Raw genomic sequence first — 13,407 nt, 5'->3', positions numbered from 1 at the left:
AACAAACTTTTAGGAAAACTACTTTGCCATACCACTTACAGAAATGAACTTTATAAAAACACAATTAGACTAAAAAAATCAAGAAACCTAAGTTTATTGATATTAAACTAAATTTCAATGCATCCACCTTCAACTCTTGAGATTAACATTAGCCAAACCATAACCTGTGTGTTTTTTTTTGTTTTTCAATCTGATAATACAGGCCACAATAATTCTTGCAACTTAAAATACTTGTAGTGTTAAGCATCCACAAATATGAAGTGATTATTATATGGATCAATTTACACCAAAAGAAACTCCAATTAGTAAAACTAAATCAATGAGTATATTCAACTTATGTGAAATATTATAAAGAAATGTAGAGATATAAAATGATTGGAGGCCTAAAACCCAATTACAAAAAGTCCAAGGAACGGGGAAAGTATACAAGCTATTTTACAAAACAAAGCTGTTGAAATATGTCCTTGGTATCAAACTAGACATTAATTCTCAAAAATGGGTAAGGTTTGTATATTGTGTATTTCTATTGGGTGTGTTGTGTATTTGTCATGTAGGTTTACAGGTTTATGCGCGGGTCTTTGGGTTGCTCCATGGAGCTGTTTACCCGAAGTATTTAACATGTAGTTCAACTTCATTTGTGTGCATTCACTCAGTTTACAATCCGTATACAACTCTCTCAACTCTCTCGTATTAGGGTTTCTCTTGTATTAGGGTTTCTCTATGTTAGGGTTATATAAACTTAGAGATTCTTCTTCTGTATGATTGTTCTTGAGGTTTATGCAATCATCTGAATGTGAGTGTGAATGTAGAGAGGTTTCAGTTGTAAGTTGATGTTTGATCGAACTGGTTTATAGTGAATAAACTGCTCAAGTTGGGAATTGTTCGTGTTTTTACTTTCTTGACATGGTATCAGAGCTTTAGACTCCGTTTTCTTCTTCTTCGATGTTTATCGGTGATTTTCTTCTCCGAACGTCGTTATAAAAGGTTGTTTCTAACTCCTTTCTTATTTTTCTGTTGTTTTCTTCACAGTTTATGTTCAATCTAGAGGATGATTCTTGAAATCTCTGGATCATCTACATAAACTGCTTTGTTTCTTATTGATCATTTTGTTTTAGGGTTTCTTCTTTACTGTCGTTCTCATCAGAACGATTATTTGTCTTTAAGATTCTGGTACTGTGAGTTTCTTTGTGGTTTCTTATAGGATTGGTTCACGTGATGCTTATGATGCTCACTTGCTCTTGAACATCTGTTTGAACTTCCTTCGGTCGATTAATCCGTTTTTCTGAAATAACTCTCTAAGGGTCAGATTTCATCACCGATAAACCCTAAGTAGGGAACGGACAAATAGAGTCGATCCTTTAAGGCTTCATCCTAATAGCACTGTGAGAAATTTCTTTTTTCTCTTCTTATCTTTTTTTTATATTATGATTGGGAGATCCTGGTTGTCTTGTGTACACCAGTTATTGTTCTTTGTTTCCATTCTTGTTGTTAATGTGTTTTCTTAACTTTATATTGATTGTCTTGGGCCCCAATAAACGTGGTGACCATCTGGACTTAAAGTCAATACATGAGTCATTGTCTGATTTCTTCGTTGGTACCTGTTAGTTATTTGTTTGCCTAATTATTGTTTGTGGTTAATTTGTCCTTATGGCTGGTTCTTCTTACCACTTCTTCTGGCAGTTCTAATGCTCCTAACTTAACAATTTATGTTGTAGATTCTGAGTTTCATCAGCTTAATAAGGAACAATACATCAAGTTTTTACAACTTATAAATGATAAGCAAGTTAATGAGGAAGCATCTGCTAGTGCTAATATGGTAGGTACTTGTTTATTTCAAGCTTTTAATTCTTCTATTAATTGTCAAAAGTGGATTGTTAATTCAGGATCCAATCAACATATGATTGCTTCTAAATCACTTCTTCATGATACTATGGATGTGTCTAAATTGAATCTTCTTGTTAGTCATCCTAATGGTACTTCAGCTAAAATTGAGAAGATTGGTAATATGAACATATTTAATTCCTTAACTTGTTTGATGTTTTTGCTGTTCCAGACTTTAATGTAAACTTGTTATCTGTTCATAAAGTCTGTAAAGACAGTAATTGTGAGGTCATTTTTAATGAACATAGTTTTAAAATTCAGGGTTTACAATCAAAGGAGATGGTGGGGAATGGTAGAGAATCTGTAGGTCTTTATTACATGAATAGTGTGCCTTTGGGTAATCTTTTTAGGATTAATAATCCCTCATCCATTTGTTGTGTTTCTAAACTTACATGGCATAACAAACTTGGCCATCCTTCTGATCAAGCTTTAGGCTCTTTAAAACATAAACTTAATTTTAAAATTGATATTCTTCCTCCTTGTGATATGTGTCATAAAGCTAAACAAACCAGAGAGCCCTTTCTTGTTAGTCAACATGTCACTTCACATCTTGGTGAGTTAATTCATCTAGATGTATGGAGCCCTTATAAAGTGACCACTATAGAAGGATTTAGATATTTATTGACCATTGTGGATGATTGTACTAGAGTTACTTGGGTTTATTTGTTGAGGTCAAAGGATGAAGTTTATGATTATGTTCTTGTGTTTTCCAATATTATTTTAAATCAGTTTCAAGTTAAAATTAAAACAATTAGGTCAGATTATGGAGCAGAGTTTTTAAAAAAAAAATAAGATGAAACAATTATTTGAATCTAAAGGAATTGTTCATCAAACCTCATATGTTCACACTCCACAACAAAATGGAGTTATGGAAAGAAAGCATAGGCACATTTTATATGTTTCTAGGTCATTAATCTTTCAATGTGGTTTACCTCTTAAGTACTGGGGAGAAGCTGTTTTAACTTATGTTTTCTTAATCAATAGAACACCTACATCTGTTTTGAAAGGTGGTTCTCCTTATGAACTTGTTTATAAATCTTCTCCTACCTTTGATAAACTTAGGGTTTTTAGATTTTGCAACAAAATTGAATAATTTGGATAAATTTTTTGAAAGGGCTGATAAATGTATATTTATTGGTTATTCATGTCGCATCTAGTAAAATTAGATTCAATAATAGATTAAATTGTACCTATGTGCAAATGATTTCTCTATGTAAACTTGTTGCAATAGATTATTGAAATTCAAAAATGACATTGCTATATGAGTACATATATGCATACTTTGAGAATCACGTTTGTAATAAACTCTTAGAAACTCAAACATAATTCAAAATGGGACATTTCTCTTGTTCGAGCCGGAGATACTAAATGGGGTTCACATTTTAAAACAATTGTAGGTTTGTTGAATTTGTTTGTAGAAGTTGATGTAGTCCTTAAATATGTCAAAGAGGAGGGGTCTACTTTATCTAACCGTAATCAAGCAAATGGTATTTTGTCATATTTCAAAACATTTGATTTCGTATTTCTATTACACTTGATGTTGGAAATTTTATGCCTCACCAATACTTTGTCAAAGCATCTTAAAAAAAAGATCAAGATATTTTGGAAGCGGCTTCGTTAGTAAAAGGGACAGAAAAAGCATTCCTAGTTTTAAGAAAAGATGGGTTTCCACAAATTTGAAGAAGGTGTGTGCTTTTTTTGAAAAGCATAGTATTGGAGCTGTGGACATGTCACAATGTTATGTTACCCCGCGAAAGCGTAGGACCAATAAGACTAATCAACATCATTTGGAAGTTGTGATTTTTAACACAGTTTTAGATCTGCAAATTCAAGAATTTTGGGATAGATTTAGTGAAGTTGACACGGAGTTGATGGAGAACATGGCGGCTTTGAGTCCTTGTGACTCATTTTCTAGTTTTGATAAAACCGCAACCGTTGAACGGTGTTTTTCTGCAATGAAGTTTTTGAAGATTGATTTGCGTAATAGAATAAGTGACGATTTTATGAATGGTGCTTTGATTTTTAGTGTAGAAAAAGAAGCACTAGAGAACGTAGACTGAAAATATAATTATTCGCTTTCGTAAAATGAAAGAGCGGAGAGATGAACTTTAAAACATAACTTTGTTATAGAAGTTGAACTTTATATCTAATAAAATTACAGTTTTTATTTTTTTTCTTATTGCATATTACACGATTTTTTTTCTCAGGATACCCTTTTACATTAACCCTAGCTCCGCCACTAATGTGATATTTAGGGAGTCATTGAACACATTGAAACCCTCTTCAACAACTTAATTTTCATAAAAAATTATGATTAGTACTCTTTTTGTGTGATAGAATATTTATAGATGATGTTGTTGTTCAAGTGTGATTAATAGATATGTTAGAATTGATGTATAGGTGATAATGAGGTTTATATTTGTTACTTGTTGGTACAAGATAAAGATCTATTCTTTAAAGTTGTGTTGGTTTTAGGGTAAATCCTAAAAATGATTATTTGTCCAATAATCAATAAAAGCCCAAACTCATTATTTTTTACATTTTCTTTAATTTTTTTTTTTAATTTTGATAATTACAATACATTTTTGTTAATATTTTTAACAGAATATAATTTTTACTCTTTCCATTTTCATGCAAAAATGTTTACGATTGTACAAACACTTAAAATTATGGTGCAATTTTCATTTTTTAGTGCTAGCGGCACAACTGCTCGTTTGCCATCCGAAACTATATATTGACCAATTATATTTTGATACTAATATATAGTTTTAGGGGGAATAAAATTCCAATATATGTATCATATAACCCTAAGACGTATAGGTGATGTTTTTTTGTCTGTAGATCTTCTTGATTTCTTATGTCTACGCCTCTGTGCCATGCAGACCACGCACAGACACTAGACTTTGCAAACTGTTTTTTTTGTAGAAGATTATAAACCTAAAAATGTATATTCATCATCGGCACAGATATGAACTAGAGTTTTCAAACCTCTTCAAACATCTTGTAGCCTAAAAGAAACATATATCTTTGTTTTTTTTTTTTTTTTTTTTTTTTTTTTTTTTTTTTTTTATAACTTTGATTTAATCCAACTTTATGTATGATAAAAAATTTGGAAAAAAATTACAATAGTTAAAGGAAAAAGGTTTGACGACACAATCATAACATTTGTAACAAATTTATAAATAAAGATTTAATTACAACAATGGTTATATATATATATATATATATATATATATATATATATATATATATATATATATATATATATATATATATATATATATATATATATATACACACACACACACACACACAAGAAAAAAATCATAATATTGTTTTATAGTTTTTGTGTCCTATTTTATAAAACATTATCGAATGTAGTATTATTTATTTCTTGAGAAAAAAATTTATGATCAATTTTTAATTGATTTAATTTAAAAAGTAAAATGAAAATTTTGAAATTTTTTTTATTTAAAATCAAAGTTTATTTTCATCCATTTTATGTTTTCAATTCTTTTATCTATAATTATAATGTTTAGATGTAACTTTATGATCAAAATTTGTTGGTTTTTATCAAATATATACATTAATTAGTACCATTTTATTTTCACTTTTTATATAATAATACATAAAATTTGATCAACATTTTTATTTATCTATAATAAATTCATAAAATTATTGAAAAACTCTTTTAAGTTTTTTTTTTTAAAACCCAGTTTAATTATATTTTATCTAATTATAGATGTCTATAGATGTTAAAAAATAAAAAATCTTCTTTTTTCAGACTACAGACGTTTGATCCACCTCTTCTACTGCAGTGGTTTGCAGATGTGGTCCGCAGACTGCATATATTTTGCCTCAAAAAAAATCAAACACCACCTTAAAGGTCTATTAATGTCACTAATGGATGAACCCGGATAACCTCTGATGTTTGAGATGTTACATATATGCAATTTGTTGACAATAATCTATGATCATCATATTGATATCTATTTCTAGATATGTTTGAGTTCAATATGACATTTATATACTCTCAAGTTATTTTGAAATGCTTAAATACATGGATACAAAAAAAAAAATTATTTATATACTCTATATTGAAATTCACTCTCTCCCAAATAAAAATTAAATGAAATTATAGGTTAAATTAAATAGGATCGATTCAAGTTGATTTAAGGTCCAAGACAAAAATAAAAGATGAAGTCCTTCACAATATTTTTTTTAAGTAAAGGAAGGTGGTCACTTAATACCAAATACTTTATTTTTCTATAATAATATAAGTAGATATATATAAAAAATGGACCTTAAAAATATGAAGGCTCTGGGCCATCATCTACTGCCCCCTGATACGCCCTGCAAGTACTACGAACTCTTGCTCTTTTTTCTAAGAAAATAATCGCGTTGCATATAATCAAACGATGAATCATGGATGAGGGCAACAAGTTGAGTTCTATAATAAAATAATGTGAAAATGGTATTTGGCAAAGATAGGAAAAACAACAATTTTTCTTTTAAAATAAAAAAGAAAAAAAGAATTCTACCTATGATTTATCTTTTCTATTTATCTATTTAAGAAGTGTTGTTGATGTCATACTAGAAGCCATCTTCTCAAAACGAGCGTGTATTCTAAATTTTTAATTCGTTTGTAATAAATAGTGCACGGTCAATTAAGGTAATCATTTTATCATATTTATAATATCACTTGTTTGAGACATACATGACATACAACATTTGTAATTTGTATATTGATATTGTATAATAAGCTTAATCATGTTTGAACTTGTCTTTTGCTCGTATTTGAAGTAGTATTACATGGCTTTAGCTAGAAGCTGATATCGATGGCTATTTCAACCCCCTGTTCCAGCTTTAGACATTTTTCTAAAATTTGTAATTTTCAAATAAGCTTATTATTTAAGCATATTCAGTAGCTTAGTATAACACCAGTAGACACTCACATATATTATTTCATGAAAAAAAATCAGTAAATGATGAAAGTAATAGTCTGACTCAAAAGTCAAACATCCTTTGTTTAATGAATCTATACTAATTTCCAACAAATTTGTGTAAATAAAAACTTGTTTATGGTTTTAAATTACGCAAAAACTGTTCCTTAACATATTATTAACATGACCATTTAAAAAGTCATATCAAAGTTCCCACCATTTTCATCAAGGTCCTCGCATGTGTTCCAATTGCTTCCTGACATCAAATTCCAAATTGCAATAAATGATTTTATTTAAATGTTAGGATCGATAGCAATACAAATACAATAATGATGCAAAAAATGGGAAAAAGAAGGGAATACAAGCTTTACTTGTTAAGTACAATTTGCATGAAATCCACATGTGTTTCTATGATTTTTTTTACTTAATTCTTGATCAATTCTGACATTGTATTTGGATCTGCCAAGACATTGATGGTTTTAACTCAAATATAAGTCTCTAAATTCAAAATTCAGTAATTCTTTTTATGCATAATAGTACTAGTATTTTTTTTTAAGTACAATTACTGAATTTTGCTAAGAGAATTAATTGTAGTCATTGATTTCAAAATTCAAATCATCAATAAAAAAACAAAGAAAGTACCTATTAGAATAGTTCTTTGTGAATCGGATTTTCCTAGGCCATGGGAGCATCTCAAAATCATATACCCTCAAAAAGAGTCCTCGTGGAGAGATGATAGACTCCAACATATAGAAAGACATACCGAATCATGTGGAACACTAACACTCCCCCACAAACATTGATATTTGTGTAGTCATGTTTTCGCTCCAAAAGAGCCCTTACGAATATTGGGTAGACTCCAACATAAATAGAGACATACAGGGTCATGATGTGGGATACTAACACTAACAGACTCCTGGCTTGTGATATTCACACATCTACGAAGCAAGTATGTTCGAAGGTTTGTATCTCGGATGTAAAACCACAGGATTGAAGAAGGTCTCTCGATCCTGAAATACGCATGCCTTTCAAAAAACAAATGTCATGCGGAAGACGACTTATGCTTGTACCTGCTACATTTAACCATTTTAAACATTTCATCTTACAGATGCCGATTGGGATATCTTGTAAAATCTTACACTCCCCTAGGTCTAGCTGCTCTAAACGTTCTAATTGGTCAAGATCCTCCGGTAATTTCTCAAGTAATTTGCAATCATCAAGTCTGAGACATTCCAGATATTTCAACATACAAATGGTATCCGGAAGATGTTTGATGATCAAGGATGACAGATTTAGCCATGCCAAATGTTCTAATTTGCCAAGATCCTTTGGTAATGTCTTAAGTGAACAACAACGAAATAGAGTGAGTGTTCTCAGATGTTTCAACATACAAATGCTATCTGGAAGATGTTCGATCTTTGCATTCGACAAATATAGAGTCTCTAAATATTCTAATCGACCAAGATCCTCGGGTAACTTCTCAAGACTCCAACAATCTTTAAGTTGAAGAATTTCCAGATGTTTCAACATACAAATGCTATCCGGAAGATGTTTCATATTTGTCCTAGAAAAACTTAGCTCTTCTAGACATTCTACCCGGTCAAGGTCCTTAGGAGCCTCCGGATAGCCTTCGAGTTTAAGCATTCTTAAACATCGTAACCCAAAAATGCTTTCTGAAAGTGTCTCAAGGTTTGTGCAAGCACACAGACCTTCAGAAATAAGCTTCTCAAGATTTCTAGTCACTGAGGGATCATCAATGTAAAAGCATTCAAACTGAAACTGTCGCAAAGTATTGTCCGGGTGAAGTGGACATCTTTCAAGGGACTTGGCAATCAGATGTGACTCAGCTGAAGGACCAATCTCAAGTGATTCATCCCTTCTACTAGAAGCAACATTCCTTTTGTCAACCATAAAAGATGTAAACCCCAAACAGCCTCTTAAGTTCAAGTAGACAAGATTTTCTAGACATCCAATGGGAACATGAAGCTGTACCAGATTCTTACATTCTTTTAGATCTAACTTCTTCAGATTTGGAGTCAACCCAAGGTCAAGGGTTTTCAACTTTGAATGACTAATGTTGAGGGATGTGAGCTTTAGACATTTATCAGCCATGTGAAGGTCTTCCAAATCATAAGAATTGTTAAGATCTAAATCCTCCAGATTCGGAGTCCACCCAATGTCTACGTTCCTCAACTGTGAATTAGTGAGTGTCAGGGATCTGAGATTCAGACATCTACCAGGCATGTGAAGTTCTACCAAAGCATTGCAGTCTTCAAGATCTAACAACTTGAGATTCACACATGAATGAAGGTCAATGGTCTTCAATTTAGAACCACTGAGGTTAACAGATATGAGCTTTAGACATCCATTTGGTAAGCAAAGTTTTACCAAAGCATTGCAGCCTTTAAGATGTAAGAGCTCGAGGTTCACAGCTGGGCGAAGGTCGATTGTCTTCAACTTTGACTCACTGAGGTCGATGGCTTTGAGCTTTCGACATCCATTAAGCATGTGAAGTTGAACCAAGTCATAACATCCATTTAGAGACAACACCTCGAGATTTGGACTAGACCCAAGATCAAGTGTCGTCAACTTTGAATAACTGAGGTCGATGGATTTGAGCTGACGACATCCATTGAGCATGTGAAGTTGTACCAAGTCACGACATCCACTTAGAGATAACGTCTCGAGATTTGGACTAAGCTCAAGATCAAGGGTCGTCAACTTTGAATGACCGAGGTCAAGACTCTTGAGCTTGTTAAGAACCTAACATAAACAAATGAACAAGATCAATATTGGTTAAATTACAAAGCAATGGATGTATAGCATCATGATGAATCTTGTAAAATAATCAATCAACCATAATTCTACCTTTCTTTCTCCCCCTTCCCAAAGTTGTACTATTTCACTTTGAGCCATCTTAAGGGCAACAAGATTATTTGCTTGAAATGTTGGGGGTAAAGACTTGAAAGGATACGCCTTACAACAAAGATATTGTAAAGCATTTGGAAAGTATTGGCTGACATTAGCATATTTCCTTTCTTCCGCAAAATTATATCTTGTATTCCGAGATATGTGAAGAAATCTAAGTTCCTTCATCTTTCTAAGACCCTTCATAACCATTTCAAAATTGCCTCCCATTAACTGGAATTGTATGTATCTTGTTGCTTTAGTACCCTGTAATGCAAAAGCAGTCACCATGAAACTTGTGTCATAAGAAATGCATAATAGGCTAGTTTCATAAAACTTACAAATAAACTTGACCTTACCAAGTCATTAGCCAATATATCTTTAATTTCATCATCAATCCACAATCGGTTGTGTTTCTGAGGCTTATCTGGGTGCAAACGACGAACAATATTTCTGCCCATTTCTTCAATATGGTCATGCATGTGCACAAACTCAAAAGGTTTTCTAGTAATAGTTATAAGAGATTTTTGCTCAAGAACTTTTAAACCATTTGTGGCATGAAATCCACAACTTTCAAGCGCTTCAATTACCACGGGTTTCGACCACCGTTTCAGTAAGCATGCAACATTTAGGAATATTTCCTTGTAATCTTCCTCTAGACTGATGTAGCTTAATTCCAATTTCTGAAGAGTTTCCTTTAACGGAATTGTTTTCAATCTTTCTAGTGCATCTATCCATTCACTCTCATTTTTACCACAAAGAAATGAACCCAAAACTTTTATCGTTAAGGGAAGACCAGCAGCATACCGTACAACTTGTTCCGATAGATCTTCATACCCTTGAATTGGAATCTCTCCCCCAAATGCATACCTACTGAAGAGGCAAATCGCTTCCTCCTCTGATAACAAATTGACATAAAGAATCAACTTCACCCGGTGTGCCACGAGCACCTGCTCATCTCTTGTTGTAATGATAATTCTACTTCCCGGTTTGAACCAATTAAGATCACCAGCTAACGCCTCAAGCTGGTCTATATGGTCCACATCATCTAGAACAAGAAGAGTCTTTTTATTACGCATCTTCTTCATCATGATTTTCCCATCATGCACACTATTCACATTGCCTTGATCAAATAAGACATCTTTAAGGACTTGATTTTGCAATGATTTCAAACCATACAAAGAAGTATTTGAATTTTCCCTGACATTCTCAACAAAGCTTTTAGCTTCAAACCGAAAGGATATTTGATCAAAAACCACTCTAGCCAAAGTTGTCTTCCCAACACCTCCCATCCCCTTGATACCGATTACACGAACATCATCGGTACCAATTTCTAAAGATGATACAACATCCTTTACCCTGGTCTCCATGCCTATTAGTTTTTCATCAGCATTGAAATCAATGGAACGTAACTGTAGTGAAATTTCTTCAATAACTTTTTGGATGAGTTTGGCTTCATGCCTATATATTAAAGAAGATTCAGTTAGTTTGCTCAAAATCCCACGTGAACTATAACAAAATACAAAGTATATGAAATAATAACATAACCATACAACAACATGAGATGTCTTGGATGACCTTTTCGGACATATATAGATTACTAACAAACAAAATGAAGGAATATTGCTGAGATATGATAATAGAATAGTGATAACCGTGCAGATTGGAAATTAAACTAATAGATAAGCTCAAAGAACTTCTTTTTTCCTAAAGGTTGAATTATGGAAAACAAAATAAACAGAGACCTCTTTTGAGAAATTATTAGAAAATTGAAATTGGAAACTGAGTTGCAATGGACATGATTAGGAATTATTCGTAAGTCGTAAGTTTGGTTAAAATTGATAAGAAAAAAGGGGTCCCGGCAGGTCAAAATCGGGTCAGGTATAACAACCCGGTCCAAACTATATCGACCAAAACGGGATCTTGTGATCAAAATTAAAGAATAATTATACAAAGATATGATCGATGAAGTAAGGAATTACCCATTTGCAGTGTTCTTCAACTCCCATCCAGCCAGATCTGCGGCTTCTTTTAGAACCTCTTTCCATTTCCCAGCAGCTCCATCATTTTCATGTTTAGCAAAAGCTTTTCCGACTGCCCCGCTTTGTTTCCGGACCTCTGTCGGTTCCACATCATAGAAGATGGGGTATGCAGTATGCTCAGTCGTCTTGTGACACCCCATTATCATCACAAGCTCATCCAAGCACCAAGCTGAAGATGCATAGTTCTTGGAGAAAACAATGATATAGAATTTTGAGTCTTTAATGGAACTGATGAGCTCATCACTGATCCTTTTCCCTTTTCTAATTGCCTCATCATCCTTGTAAGTATAAATGCCTTGCTGCTGAAGAGCTTCATAAAGATGATCGATGAAATTGGTGCGTGTGTCTTCACCTCTAAAACTCAAAAATACATCATATGTAAAGCTTTTCTGAATGGATGCAATCGAAGAAGAGGCCATTGAAGGTTAATGCTTGAAGGATCTCCTATTCGGATCTTTGTTGCCTAAAAGTTTATGTGAATTTGGTTGAGTTGACTAACCCTTTCAAGAAGATGGTTGTCTGGTAATGCCAACGAGGAGTGATTGAAAAAGTGGTATTCTCGAGAAGGAACTAGGAAAGGCCATTTTTGTTTGAATTTATACGGGGTTTAAAAAAAAAAAAAAAGCACCATTCTCTTTAAAAGAAAATCAATGTGGGAAATCAAATCCCCATTTCATATTGAATTGATTACCTATTTTATATAATAAAACAAAGATGAGTGGGAAATCAAATCCCCATTTTATATGATTTTTATGAGAAAGGTTAGATTACGCTTTGTAAATTTTCATGTTCCTAATAGATAATTATGGTAGGTGTTTGACAAAGATTTCGTTTATATATGTTGTTGGCTAAAGTTTTCTCAACGAATTTGAAGAAAAAATAAAAGTAGGGGTGTTATGGGTATTCCAATTTTTAATATGAATATTCTAAATTTTGTTAAAATTATACTGATATAAATTCCAATAAATAATTATAAAGGATATATACGAAATTCTTCCAATATAAAAATATAAAACTTATATAATTAACTATAAAAATAAGATGTGATACTTTATGAGAATTCTGATATATCTTCATTTTCATAACTTTTACTTGGATTGTTATCCTAAACAAAACATATATAATTAACTATGCTTAAACAAAATATCGTAATATGTTGAGAGTAAAATATACCTCATCATTTGAATTTCTAAATGACTGAAAATTTTCTCTCCAACTCGTCATGAAGAAAGATTAAAAGAAGTCGGTTATTCTCTTATTGCTTTACCATCTAGAGAGCCCAGTACACAGTATAGAAATGAAAGTTTAAATATGTAAAGATATCAATTCATTTCTATCATAATAGGTAGGTGTATGGGTTGTGCTAAGCACGATCCACAGACATTTCTTAAAAAAACTTGTAAAAAAATGCTACACCAACATGCACATATAAAGCACATAAAACACAAACAAAATCCGGTATAAAACTTGGTATACCCAAAGATTCTACAAAGTAATTTAAGCGATTATAATACCATAAGTAAGTAACTGGAAATCTAAATCCCAACTCTGTACTAATCCAAATTTACACTTAATGATATGAGTAAAAAAAATAAGCAATCTTGTTCTTAAGACAACCCAAACGATGATTACAA

The 13,407-nt window shown here is 32.2% G+C and overlaps 1 protein-coding gene across 2 annotated transcripts; it reads right to left on the bottom strand.

The window, feature by feature from the left end:
- Nucleotides 1-6,806: 6,806 nt before the first annotated feature.
- On the bottom strand, nt 6,807-12,382 carry LOC111892840 (disease resistance protein RPV1). 2 transcript variants are annotated; one of them, XM_023888895.3, is made up of 6 exons: nt 11,714-12,382; nt 10,091-11,192; nt 9,693-9,998; nt 7,467-9,587; nt 7,196-7,283; nt 6,807-7,080 (listed from the first exon to the last, which is right to left on the bottom strand). In XM_023888895.3, exons 1-4 carry the CDS (start codon nt 12,190-12,192, stop codon nt 7,755-7,757), a joined length of 3,720 nt encoding a protein of 1,239 aa, XP_023744663.2. In that variant the 5' UTR covers nt 12,193-12,382; the 3' UTR covers nt 6,807-7,080; nt 7,196-7,283; nt 7,467-7,754. The 2 variants fall into 2 exon arrangements, with proteins under 2 accessions (XP_023744663.2, XP_023744664.2); XM_023888896.3 differs by lacking the exon at nt 7,196-7,283.
- Between the last annotated feature and the right edge of the window lie 1,025 nt (nt 12,383-13,407).

The sequence above is a fragment of the Lactuca sativa genome, chromosome 9 (genome assembly GCF_002870075.4).
Source record: "Lactuca sativa cultivar Salinas chromosome 9, Lsat_Salinas_v11, whole genome shotgun sequence".
In the NCBI taxonomy this organism is placed as follows: Eukaryota; Viridiplantae; Streptophyta; class Magnoliopsida; order Asterales; family Asteraceae; genus Lactuca; species Lactuca sativa.
Note: the sequence above shows the minus strand (reverse complement) of the source record. Positions and strands in the feature narration are given on the sequence as shown.

What these genes read in the sequence shown, in the direction of transcription:
- LOC111892840 (XM_023888895.3), bottom strand. Translation starts at nt 12,192, where the DNA reads ATGGCCTCTTCTTCGATTGCATCCATTCAGAAAAGCTTTACATATGAT. An exon ending in TTGAAGAACACTGCAAATGG is followed by an intron (nt 11,193 to 11,713) that starts GTAATTCCTTAC and finishes TTTAATATATAG; the next exon opens with GCATGAAGCCAAACTCATCC. An exon ending in ATATATTGGCTAATGACTTG is followed by an intron (nt 9,999 to 10,090) that starts GTAAGGTCAAGT and finishes TTTGCATTACAG; the next exon opens with GGTACTAAAGCAACAAGATA.